This window comes from Nematolebias whitei, chromosome 2, assembly GCF_014905685.2.
Source record: "Nematolebias whitei isolate Nwh7 chromosome 2, NemWhi1, whole genome shotgun sequence".
In the NCBI taxonomy this organism is placed as follows: Eukaryota; Metazoa; Chordata; class Actinopteri; order Cyprinodontiformes; family Rivulidae; genus Nematolebias; species Nematolebias whitei.
The window spans coordinates 1,980,602-1,993,778 of NC_056499.1; the positions used below are offsets into that span (position 1 = coordinate 1,980,602).

General features: G+C 43.0%; 2 protein-coding genes across 2 annotated transcripts in view; one reads left to right on the forward strand and one right to left on the reverse strand.

Annotated features, from left to right (window-relative positions):
* The window catches only part of LOC119425133 (cartilage intermediate layer protein, nucleotide pyrophosphohydrolase), a 5,846-nt gene extending 815 nt beyond the window's left edge, over positions 1-5,031 (forward strand). The window contains 7 exon segments of the mRNA XM_037692667.1: positions 676-729; positions 836-1,137; positions 1,478-1,655; positions 1,766-2,071; positions 2,179-2,287; positions 2,393-2,541; positions 2,630-5,031. Coding sequence (XP_037548595.1) covers positions 676-729; positions 836-1,137; positions 1,478-1,655; positions 1,766-2,071; positions 2,179-2,287; positions 2,393-2,541; positions 2,630-4,965 — 3,434 coding nt within the window. The 3' untranslated portion in view covers positions 4,966-5,031.
* A 3,064-nt stretch (positions 5,032-8,095) lies between these two features.
* eif3jb (eukaryotic translation initiation factor 3, subunit Jb) lies at positions 8,096-12,731 on the reverse strand. The gene is made up of 8 exons (XM_037695402.1): positions 12,612-12,731; positions 12,390-12,478; positions 10,188-10,245; positions 9,985-10,088; positions 9,810-9,906; positions 9,514-9,672; positions 9,337-9,410; positions 8,096-9,169 (listed from the first exon to the last, which is right to left on the reverse strand). Exons 1-8 carry the CDS (start codon positions 12,622-12,624, stop codon positions 9,038-9,040), a joined length of 726 nt encoding a protein of 241 aa, XP_037551330.1. The 5' UTR covers positions 12,625-12,731; the 3' UTR covers positions 8,096-9,037.
* Positions 12,732-13,177: the final 446 nt, after the last annotated feature.

Genomic DNA, 13,177 nt, shown 5'->3' on the forward strand with positions numbered 1-13,177 from the left:
GATGGATGGATGGATGGATGGATGGATGGATGGATGGATGGATGGATGGATACTTGTTTACTTCTGGGATGATTAATGCATGAGAATGTTGATTGTGGAATAGAACTCGTTCGTGTACTCGTGCACGTTTAGCTCAATGAAGTGTTTTTCTGCTTCGTAGTAAAAGTGACTCAGATGTCACACTCGACTTTAAACAGCACAGCCTTCACATTTCACCACGTTAACGGTTACTTGTCATCACAGATGCATTTCCTCACATATTGTGTCCCAGGGTCAAGATTCTTTGGTCCACGTGCAGACGCTGATGAAGGTCAGGGAAAACAGAGATTTTGAAAAACTTCTTGAAGAAAATGATCATCCAGTCTGTTTGAAGCATAATTCAAAAACAATGACATTATTTTACTGCCTCTGTTTAGTCCATGTCATCTTGTAATTATTGTTTTTTAGCTAATAAATCCCGACCTCCTCACTGCTGCAAGCGGTTCATGATGTTTGTGAACAGTCATCTCTCATATTCTGAATCGCCGTGTGGCACAAACATGTTTGCTGTGTCTCTCTTAACTTCAGATTTGCTTAAATTAAAAATGTTGCTTTTGTAATAGCAACCTGTTGGTGAGGCACAAACACACGACGGCAGCTCGGAGTATTTGAACTGATGTGTTGTGTTTGCTGTAGGATCATTCAGAGGTGGCGACAACGAGCCTGCTCCTGTCGTCCATCTTTCTAATGGCAAGTTTCATGTTCAAAAACTTTAAACTTAAATGTATTATTAGTTACAGACGATATGTTGAACGAATATTTAGATCTTGTTTGATTGTGTAAACTTCATGTCTAGACGATTACGAGTGGACCTCGTGGTACAATGTAGACCACCCTGGAGGCCGTGGAGACTACGAACAGCTGGATGCCATTCGTTTCTATTACCGCACCCGAGTGTGTGAGAGCCCAAGAGCAGTCGAAGCCAGAACCACAGAATGGGTCTCAGCTCGAGAAACGGGGGAAGTGGTCCACGCAGACCCAACGGTGGGATTCTGGTGCCTCAATGCTGAGCAAAGTCCTGGACACATCTGCTCTAATTACGCAGTTCGTTTTCTTTGTCCTAAAGGTTTGGATAAAAACTAACTTTTTATATATACTGTATTTATTATTATTTATTTATTATCATCATGGCCCTGTGATGGACTTGCGACCCGTCCAGGGTGTACCCAGCCCCTTGCACAGTGATTGCCGGACATGGGCACCGGCGACCCAAAATGGAAGAAGCGAGTAAAAGATAATGGATGGATGTTATCATTTCTCAAATTTTCCCCCTGGGATCAATAAAGTATCCATCCATCCATTTTGTATACCAAGTGTGGACTCTGCTTTCAAATTAGATTAGACTTTACTGTGCTGTAAGACATCAAATACTTGCAAAGAATATCGATTTCTTCTGAACAATGTTTTTAAAAACGGATTGTTTTGTGTCCCAGCAGAGACAGGTTCGGACGTTCAGGTAACCTGGGCTCTGTGGTCAGGCTGGAGCCCATGTCCTGCCCTCTGTGGTCAAGTGGGTGTGCAGCTTCGCTATCGAAGCTGCCAGTCTCAATCGGCGTCTTGCAGTGGGTCTAAACTAGAAGGGAAACCTTGCAACGGGCCAGAGTGCAAACAGACCGGTGAGCAAACTGTTGTAGCCAAAGATCAGTTCTCTAGAGTCAGGAGCATGACCTTGTGAAATAAAGAAACTGGACCTGACCCTCCACCTTGTGTTTCCTTCAATATTTAGACTGTTCCTTGCACTGTGTGATGGGGAGAGTGAATGCTGACTGCGATGCTTGCATGTGTGACGAGCACATCCTTTTGGGTTCCGTGCGCAGAGCTGGAGGTCTGATTGCTGAGGGGGCTGCCATCCTTCGCTCGGGCAAACTCCTTACTATAACAGACCACAACGGCCATTTCCGCATCCTTGGCGTCTGCCCTGACGGCAACACAACATTAACAGTCAGCTTGCAGGGTCATGCCGCCCTCAACGTGGTCGTGCCCATCAGCGCTGAGCGCACCTCAGTTCTCAGTGTGCAGCTGAAAAGAGCCGGTAAAGTCAATTTGAACTAAAACAAATTAAAAAAATTAAAATGATATTAACGGATATTGAGTTTGCAGGGGAAAAACACCTTTTTAACATCTCTTATCTACTTTTAGAAAAGCTTCATGTCATAAGCAACCCTGAGAGCAAGGTCAGGAGGGAAGGACAAAGTACTGCTTTCTGCTGCAAGGTGGCTGGAACTCCGGAGCCTGACAAGTATCAGTGGTAAGAGCTGAATTCAGACAGCATGTTTTGACTCTAAAGAGTGCCACGTCTTTATATCGCTTTGTATGAACATTTGCTCGTTTCTTCTTGTATGTGAACCAACAGGTTTCATAACAACAGTCTTATGGAAATCCATTCTGAAAGCACATTGGTCCTAAAAGATTTACGGTCTGAGCAGGCAGGGGAGTACTACTGCAGAGCAAGTGGTCCATCTGGAGCTGTTAAGACTAAACCAGCTGTTCTCAGGATCATAGGTGTGTTCCTTTTAAAGTAATCAAGCAACCAGCAACGAAATATGTCATAATATATTAATGCCATTTTATTCACACATTTCAATCACAGGTAGAGACGAGCAGCACACGTGTCACCCAGAGCCTAAATCTCACCTCATCCGTCTTCCCCACGACTGCTACCAAAACAGCACAAACTCCTTCTACCACAACGTGGGCAAATGCCCCTTGAGTGCATGTGCTGGACAGCTGGACAATGGCATCAGGTGCAAAGACAAAGTGGCTTACTGCTGTGGTGTGGCAAAGATGGAGAAGAGGCAGCTAATGTGCCAGGGCTACCAGCTGCCCACCATGGTGGTGACAGAGTGTGGCTGTCAGAAATGTGTGGACACCAAGGCCATTGTACACGGCAGAGCTATCGCTGCAGACAACGGTGAGCCAATGAGGTTTGGTCATATCTTCATGAATGGAGTCAGAATCAGCCGCACAGGCTACAAAGGCACCTTCTCCATTCAGGTTCCCAAAGACGCTGAAAGGCTGGTGCTAACTTTTGTAGACAACATGCAAAAATTTGTCAACACTACAAAGGTACTTCCATTTAACGCTAAAGGCGGGGCTGTTTATCACGAGATCAAACTTCTACGAAAAAAAGTTCCAGTGACCATCAATCCCTTGGAAACCAACACATTGGAGCTTGGAGATGAAGGAGGCCAGGAGGCAATGGTCCAGATCCAGATTCCCCCCTATTCTTTTTATAAGGAAAATGGAGAAGTATTCACTGGTAACGTCAATGCAAGTGTTACATTTCTAGACCCCAGAGATGTCTCCACAGCTGCTGCTGCTCCAAGTGATCTCAATTTCATAGGAGATGAAGGCGATGTCCTGCCACTGAGAACCTATGGCATGTTTTCAGTTGATTTTAGAGGTGAGGAAAACAATGAACCCCTTAATGCAGGTGAGGTAAAGGTGTTCCTGGATTCTGCTCAGGTGAAGATGTCTGAGCACCTCAACACCATGAAGCTATGGTCATTGAACCCTGAAACCGGCTTGTGGGAGGAGGAAGGAAGTCTGCATCTGGAGAAGAAAAAAAGAGGCAAACGAGAAGAGAGAACATTTCTGATTGGAAATATGGAGATCAGAGAGAGACGTTTGTTTAACCTGGACGTGCCAGAGAACCGCAGGTGTTATGTGAAAGTGAGAGCTTTTCGAAGTGAACGCTTTATAAACAGCCAACAGGTAGAGGGAGTTGTAGTGAGCCTCATAAACATGGAACCAACGGCTGGTTTCTCCTCAAATCCACGTGCCTGGGGTCGATTTGATAGTGTTGTCACTGGCCCAAGTGGAGCCTGTCTTCCTGCCTTTTGCGATGATCAAAAGCCTGATGCCTATATTGCATATGTAATGGCCAACCTTGGAGGGGAGGAACTGGAGGCTGTCTCGTCTGCTCCCAAACTCAATCCAAGTCTTATTGGAGTACCACAGCCTTACCTGGGAAAACTCAACTACAGGCGGACTGACCATGAGGACTCCCAAGTGAAAAAGACTGCTTTCAGTATCAATGTGGCAAAACCAAGTCCCAATGTAGCAGAGGAAGCAAATGGGCCAGTGTACGCATTTGAGAATTTGAAAAAATGTGAGGAGGCCCCATTCAGTGCAGCTCACTTCCGGTTTTCACGAGTTGAAGGAGACGGTTACGATTATAACACGGTGCCATTCAATGAAGATAACTCAATGAGCTGGACAGAGAATTACCTGAGTTGGTGGCCCAAACCTATGGAATATAGGGCCTGCTACATCAAGATCAAGATTAAAAGCCCATATGAAATTAATGTTCGCTCTCGCAACATGGGTGGCACCCATCCAAAGACTGTAGGCCAGCTTTATGGCCTTAGAGACACTCGCAGCATCCGTGACATGGATCATGCAACCATTTCAGCTGTGTGCCTGGAGTTCAAGTGCAGTGGGATGCTGTACGATCAGGATCGTGTAGATCGTACCCTGGTGAAAGTGATCCCTCAGGGAAGTTGTAGGAGAGACAACGTAAACACAATGCTTCAGGATTATCTAGTAAACCACCTGCCTCTGGCCGTCAATAATGACACCAATGAGTTCACCATGCTTGCACCTCTTGACCCTCTGGGCCATAACTATGGAATCTATACGGAGACAGAACAAGATCCCCGAACTGCAAAGGAGATTGCTCTTGGGCGCTGCTTTGATGGCACCTCTGATGGCACATCTAGGGTCATGAAGACCAGTGAGGGTGTAGCTCTGACTTTTACTTGTGGGGACCGTGAAGTGACACGCCAGAGTGTCTTTCAAGCTCTTCAAAGTTCTCAAAGTCAGATAGTCACAAGTGTTGCAAGGGGAGAGAGCAGAAAGACTAGGCGCCGGCAGAGGGCCAACACGTCCCGCAGCAGCCGTAAACGCAGCACCAGAAATCCTTGAGGAAGGCAAACACAAGTCTGAAGCTAAACACCCCAGTTAAAGGCTCGACACCATTAGAACATGTGGTTCAATCTGGAAATAATTGGACACTGGGGCAATTTTCCTATGTAACATTCCAGAGACTTAGAAACTGATTTATGTGTCAAATTATACAAATTTTTCTGAAGGTTATCAGTTTTAAATTGAAGCAACAACAACAACAAAAAACTATTATATCTTAAAATTTGATGTGGTTTTTTTTTTAATGAAGAATACTTTGAAGGCATGGCCACATGAAAACCTGAAAGCTTTAAAAAAATGAGTGGCCTCCCTTATGGTGGTTTGCCAGAACTTTCTGCAGGTGCTTTTCTATTAAATGTGAACTTATCAGGTGGAGACTGTTTAATTTGGTTGTGACCATGTGAGTGGCTCAGCTAAAATATGTTGAAGCTCGTTTGCTCGGATCATTTTCAATCCGTGCTGTGAAGTCGTTCAACCTGGCTTCATTTGACCGAGCAGAAATTACCTTGTTGCATCTGTCACATAAAGGTAAATGGACTACACTTATCTAGAGCTTCTCCACCTTATCAAGACTCAAAGCTCTTTACAACACAACCTGAGCCTCATTTACCCATTCATACAGCTCTGTGTTTACAAAGAATAATCAGAGCTGTATCACATTCATACACTGATGGGACACACACCGGAGGAAACGAGAGGTTTGGTGTCTTGCCCAGGGACACTTCAACATGTGACTGCTGGTGGAGTCGAACCCCCAAACTCTCCCACTGGCAGACGACTGCTATAACCACTCAACCACAGCCGCCCACATAAATACAGGTGCTGGTCATAAAATTAGAATATCATGAAAAAGTTGATTTATTTCAGTAATTCCATTCAAAAAGTGAAACTTGTAGATTATATTCATTCATTACACACAGACTGATATATTTCAAACGTTTATTTATTTTAATGTTGATGATTATAACCGACAACTAATGAAAACACCAAATACAGTATCTCAGAAAATTAATCAAGACCAATTAAAAAAAGATTTTTAGAAACGTTGGCCAACTGAAAACTATGAACATGAAAAGTATGAACATGTTTAGCATCAGTACTTCGTTGTTGCTCCTGTTGTCTGGATTACTGCAGCAGTGCATCGTGGCACGGACTGGATCAGTCTGTGGAACTGCTCAGGTGTTCTGAGAGCCCAGGTTGTTCTGATCGTGGCCTTCAGCTCTTCTCAATTGTTGGCTCTGGTGCATCACATCTTCCTCTTCACAATACTCCATAGATCTTCTATGGGGTTAAGGTCAGGAGAGTTTGCTGGCCAATTAAGAACAAGGATACCATGGTCCTTAAACCAGGTACTGGTATCTTTGGCACTGTGTGCAGGTGCCAAGTCCTGTTGGGAAATGAAATCCGCATCTCCATAAAGTTGGTCAGCAGCAGGAAGCAGGAAGTCTCAAACTTCCTGGTAGATGCTGTGTTGACCTTGGACCTCAGAAACACAGTGGACCAACACCAGCAGATGACATGGCCCCAAACCATCACTGATTGTGGAAACTTGAAACTGGACCTGAAGCAACGTGGATTCTGTGCCTCTCCTCTTCCTCCAGACTCTGGGACCTTGATTTCCTAAGAAAATGCTAAATTTATTTTTGTCAGAGAACATAACTTTGGACCACTCAGCAGCAGTCCCAGGCGAGATGCTTCTGACACTGTCTCTTGTCAAGAGTGGCTTGACACAAGGAATGTGACAGCTGAAGCCCATGTCCTGCATACGTCTGTGCGTGGTGGTTCTTGAAGCACCGACTCCAGCTGCAATCCACTCTTTATGAATCTCCCCCTCATTTTGGAATGGGTTTTGTTTCACAGTCCTCTCCAGGGTGCAGTTATCCCTATTGCTTGTACACTTCTTTCTGTCACATCATTTCCTTTCCTTCACCTCTCTATTAATGTGCTTGGACACAGAGCTCTGTGAACAGCCAGCCTCTTTAGCAATGACATTTTGGACACCTGTCAAGGCAGCAATCTTCCCCATGATTGTGTAGCTACAGAACTAGACTGAGACCATTTAAAGGCCTTTGTAGGTGCTTTGAGTTAATTAGCTGATTAGACTGTGGCACCAGATGTCTTCAATACTGAACCATTTCACAATATTCTAATTTTACTGAGATACTAAATTTGGTGTTTTCATTAGTTGTCAGTTATAATCATCAAAATTAAAATAAATGAACATTTGAAATATATCAGTCTGTGTGTAATGAATCTAATATCCAAGTTTCACTTTTGAATTGAATTACTGAAATATTTTTCATGATATTCTAATTGTATGACCAGCACCTGTAAATACTCAAGTGATATTGAAAGTCATGCATGCAGATGTTTTCCAAGCATATCCAGCATCTTCCCAGTTACTGAAGTGTAGATCAATGTACGTTTCATTTATTCAAACGTCATTCAAGAAGGGAGCAATTTAAAGTTGTCCGCCCCGCCCACCCCCAAAGATTATCCAAAACATTTGATTAGTTTTGCACCTTGTGAATTTTGCATCATCTTTTAATGCTAAACTTTCAGTAAGCAGAATATTCCTCGGTTGGTTGGATGACTTCATGAATGTTCATGTGCTGAGGAACTGTTGGTGCGTTCACTGTTCTGGGTTTTCAGTACCATCGACTTTGTTCACCTTTCACCTGGGTGGATCGCCATGGCAACTAGTGCCAGAAACCCAACTCATCTGAAAGCCTGGATTAGTTTGACTTTAAAAAACATTTTTACAAATGACATAAAATACGAAAGATTAGCAGTTAACAGGAACATTTTTAAGGATTTATCCCTAAATGAAAAGGATGAGCTCATTGTGAGTAAAGTGCATGGTTGTTTGTTTCTGCCCCCCCCCCATAAATAATCTACAACTGTCATGTGTAATGTTTTATGGCGAAGTTAAGTCAACTAAAACTCAGTTGAAAAGTTGAATAAGTTGTCGTGTTAATATTTTATAATAAAGAAACCTGCTTTTTTACCTTGTACTGGACATTTCCTTTAGACTTCAAACTTTGCATTTTCAGAAAAGATCTACAGCGATCGTGCTCGTTTTCAAACACGTCTAACAAACACTAAAACACAACTTGTTCTTTTGACCAGTGATTTATTAAATTAGATGCTTAAAAAAACAGATGCTGTATCTTCAAAACTGGATATATTTGATGACTTGTGGAACTGGTCAATAGCTAGAAAAGGAAAAAAGGAGAAACGTGTCCCTTTCAACTACGGTCCCTGTGGCCCATATGAAGACATGGTGGGGTGAAGCCCAAAGGCCCCCGCTCCTCATCACACTTGATACAAGCCCGCAGAAGCAAATATTAATCCGACCAGCTGTGGCAAGATGTCCCCACTTGCCTGATCTGCATGCTTTTCCTGAATTAGTACAAATCAAACTAGTAAGCTAAATTTCTGCTTTATATTTTCAAGGATATTCCAGAGATGGATCAAGATAAAGAATGGCTGTGGAGCTTTAAAGTCCCATTTCTTGAACTCTGCCTTTTTCCTTACAGTGAATGTCATGTTCTCTTGATAAAATCTGTACTAATTACATGTTGCACCCGTCTCAAGTTACCCACTGCTCCAGAGACTAAACTTGATATTGTACTGAATTATTGTTCTGCATTTGACAACCAAAGTTAAAGATATTTACATTTGTTTCTGTAAAAGACCCAACAGCAGTAAGTACAACCTATAATACACGACATTCTGGTCTGAAAGTTTGCATAGAACCTTGTTTCTATGTCACTATACTTAAACTGCCATAGTGAATATCTGGTATGAGAACAGGAGCATCGATTGAATAAAAGCGCCCTGCAAGAGTCAGACAGCAGCTGGTGCGATGTGTCCTCCAGTGAAGCAACAGATTCCACGATTGTGTGTGAGTCGACAGAAAAGGCAATTCTTAATGTTAGGACAGAGCGTTGAGACGAGATGCTTCCTGGTATAGTCCCTCTGGTCACTGAAGCAAAATGAAAGGGGCAACACAGTTCAGACGTTCCAGGGTGGCACTGGACAGCACGAGGAGGCGGTGATGGAACCAGTGTCACATGAAGTCCTCATAGTCTTGGGCGTAACCACCATCAAACTGTGCATAGTCAAGGTCATCTCTCATCTGTGCTTTCAATCCACCACCGGGCAAGATTCCTTTCTTCTTCTTCTTTCCTTTGTTTTGTTGCTAAAGTCACAGGAAAAAACAGGCATTTAACATTTAGATAAAGTATTAATGGTGTAACTAATATACACCAAGCGCAAAAGGTAAATTAAGGACTAAAGATGAAGCCTTTAGTGACCAGCTGTAGTAGATTAAGAGCACCCCCTACTGTATTAAAAGAACCAACTCACCTTTTCTTGTTTTTGTTTTTCACTAAGTAGGACAGAAAGGGAACCACTGATTTTTTTCAAGTCCTCTACTTCCACTGTAAAAAATAAAATTATTATTATTCATCAAGTCGGCTTGGACTCAAATCCAGTGTAACTAATGATAAAATGAAATAAATAAAGCAAAAGTTACTGTCTTACATGAAATACAAAGTTCTCGAAACAACGAATCCAAGAAACTTGAATAATGGACAGATTTTTCAAACTGGGTTATCTTTTCTTTCAGCAAGTTTTCAAACTCTGTGAATTCTTCTTTGGAAGATGGACACATGGCATCGATACCCGTGACAGTGCTGACACCTGGATGAAAAGTGCACGAAGAATAAGACGTTGTATCGCAGGGTTAAGGTACTTGTGCCTGTACCAACAGGTATCAACCTCAAACTACCATCAGAGAAGAGCAACGAGGGAAATTCAACAATCGGAGCCAAGCTTACCAAAAGCATCTTTTGCAAGTTCCAAATCTGCATCTTCTTGTAATTTCTTCACTCTTAACTTCTCTGCAAGTAGTTCTTCAGGTGCGAGCTCTTCTTGCTGGAACGACACAAGGCGGAATAATGAGTGAAGCTGTGGACGGCAGCTCCGTGGACAACAACAGTCCAAAACACTCACGTTGGCCTCCAGCTCCATTTTCAGCTCCTCCTGTTTCTTCTTTAACTGGTTTTCTTTCTCTTTGATCTTTTCACTTAATCTTTTCTTTTCAGAGACTTTCGTCTCTAAAAAGTTTAAATTATGGAATGCAAATTAATTTAACAGAGAAAGGAGACAGCTTGAACACAGAACAGGTTTTTTTGAAGGCTTAAAAACAAACGTACCCATTTTCTTTGCTTCTATTTTTGCCTCTTTCTCTTCCTCATCATCATCCCAGTTATCCTGTAAATTACACAAGTGTCAGTTGCCATTTTACGAAAATTATTTAAAAGCCAGCCATTCTCTAATATTTGTTGTTTCCTTAAAAATATAAAATACTGCATCATGAAGGCAGAATCAAAAGGTTAAAAAATGTTAAGACATATTTCCACAAAAGGCTATTTGTAGTCTTTTTTTTAAACGCAGATTTAAGCTCAATTTAACTTAATAGTTTTAACTTTTGTGAAACTTGAGTGATATAAAATTCATCATTTGGTCCAGTTCAGAGGTTTCTGGATGTGACCGCCCATGAAGACAAAACTGTTGACAACGAAAACCTGAAGAATGACTTTAAACAAATACTACATGAGGAGAATCACCAGTACCCACATTTATTATATCATATATTTAATTATCGTTGAGCCTGGTTAACAAAAAACATGTTTCTTCTGCATGAGCTGCTAAAAAAGCAGCTTGTCAGCACAATGTTGAAGTGGTGTGAGAAACTGTGGATGGTGGAGCTGAACGCTGACCATCATGAACAATAAGAACACGGCTGTAAAGTTTGGGACCAGCGAGACGAGCAGCTGTCGACTGGCTAATTTTAGGAAACTACAGTACTGTGGTCCACTTTGTTGCAAATACTTCCTTTGTATCAACTTGGCAGCCGCCCCAACAGTTACAAGTTTATCTACTGGAGTACACTCGAGGAAAGACGGCGTCAGACCAGTTCAGATAATTATTTATAACATAATATCTATAGTGTATATAATAATTATTTGTTGTCTGAGTGGCTTTTTAGACCCAGATATTCTGAAAATGTTTTCAGAGGAAAGCTTCTGTGCAGGTGTAAAAAAACAACAGATCTAGTGCCAGCAGCGACGCGGCAGAAAAACTGTAATTTGAGGAAAAAAGTTGTATCAAGTTTTTATTTTAACAAATTAAAAACTCAAAGACTGCAACTGTGAGTCGAGCCGTTCTCCAACGTTCACATCCCAGTCACTGCAAATGTCTAAAACGCTCAGTGTTTTTTTATGACGCTCATCTCATCTAAGATTTTTTGTCATTTAAAATGTGAGTTTTTCGTAATGAAATAAAATCTATTCCAGCACGACACAACCCGAACGAGACGATGTAACTTTTTCTTGGAAAACTATTGTGGGTTATCTGAAATGTTAGAAATGTTCTTTTCAATTAAGAAAAAAGACGGACACATATCTGGCACACATATCCACCGTAAAAGTTTATTCATTAAAACAGCAGTTTCAAATTTCAGAACATTTTAGGCATCGTAAATGTATTACACAAAGAGCTGTAGAGACCTTATTATAAGACCTTTCCTACTGCGCATGTTGTTTTTAATCCTAATCTAAACTGAAAAGTTACAAACGTCGTTTGGTTTATTACAAGTCCAAACAACAAGTTTCACACACATGGATCCAGATGCTTCTTCCTACTTGAACAGCAGGACCCGTTGTTTGGGCACCAGCACTTCGTCAGCACTTTCCACAGGTCAAGCATTCATCACTGACGACCTGCTGTGGTGTTCAAGTGACAGCTGGTCCTGCACGAACACCACCGTCACAAAGCAACAACAGCAGTGGGCCCAGTTCTGGCCCCTGATGAGTTCATCACCTGAGGCTAAAGCAGCTAACGCCGCCGCATGCTCAACGTGACTCATGCACCTACGCTCCTAACCCTTTTTAAAGAAATGTTTTTAAAAAATGACAACTTAAAGACGACTGCCGTTTGGTCTGGCCACAAAACAAAACCGTGTTTTATCCAAGTTGTCCCAAAGTTAAAGCTCACGTTTAAAACGGACTTGAGTCGCGCGCCTGGTGGGAGCTAGCTAGCTGTTAGCTCACAGACACGCCATTAAAACCACTCGGTTTCTGTGTCAACAGGAACTCTGTCAGAACGAAACGATAACGACATTAAATGTAGAAGTGCAAGAAGGCATGTCAACACCTGACGCGGTGCCTACACGCAGAAACGCGAACAGCGGCCTCCGGCAGGCTGAAGCAGGCTGTCGGGTTGAGCCGCATGAGTTAGCGTCAACTAGCACGAAGCTAAGCCGCAGGGCGGAAGAGCCCCATCATCTGTCTACCCGCTCGGAAACTCTCCATCCACCTGTGATCAGGTCCCTCACAGCCATTACACCAAATTACCTTAACGTCTTCATCTTCGTCTTCGCCTTCCCATTTGTCCATCGCTGCCGCCTTTTTAATCGGCTCCTCCGGCTCGAAGTTGTCAGCGTCTGGAAGAGCAACAACATGGCGTCCGTTAGGCCTCTCCACATCTACACACAGCGTCTAACAGCGGAGCGCTCGGCTTTCCCGAACCAAGCCGTCCTCAGAGCGGACGATGTCCTGCCCGACTAAAGTTCTTACCCCAGTCCGCCATGTCGGCCGTGCTGCTCGTGTTTGACAGGCTCCCAGTGAAGCCGCTCCGCTGCAGCCCCGTTGGCCACGTTCGGAGGCTGCGCCCACCTTCTGCTACGTAACATCCGGTGTCGTGCTAAAGAATGCGCCCCGCCAGAACAGATCAGCTTCCTGGAATGCGCGCGCATTCTAAATTTCACGGGAAACCTCTTCAAATAAAAACAGTCAATTTAAGGCCGAAATACTCATTAACTTATTTTATTTTTTGGCAAATAAAAACATTTGAGGTACTGTTGCTAGCAGGCGAATTTTACTACAACGTTTTTAGAAAGGACATTTATTTTCAGATTTGTTAAACCAAACTGAATTATATGACCCAAGGCCAGATTAACCATATGGGCAACTGCCCAGGGGCCCATGATCTCTAAGGGGCCCAGGGCAGTGAGGGCACAAGCAGAATATCTGGTTATCTCCTGTTCTACTTGGAGCGCTGTGCTGCACAGAAACTGCTGCGCTTCCGCTGCATTTGTGCAGCCCCGCCTCCTCCCGGCTGCTGCAGCTCTCGGGTGCAGCCC

Excerpts from the sequence above, each read along its gene's own strand:
- eif3jb (XM_037695402.1), bottom strand. Across the intron at positions 10,246-12,389 it reads ACGAAGATGAAGACGTTAAG|GATAACTGGGATGATGATGA; the intron begins GTAATTTGGTGT and ends TGTAATTTACAG. Across the intron at positions 9,411-9,513 it reads TCGAGAACTTTGTATTTCAT|TGGAAGTAGAGGACTTGAAA; the intron begins GTAAGACAGTAA and ends TATTTTTTACAG.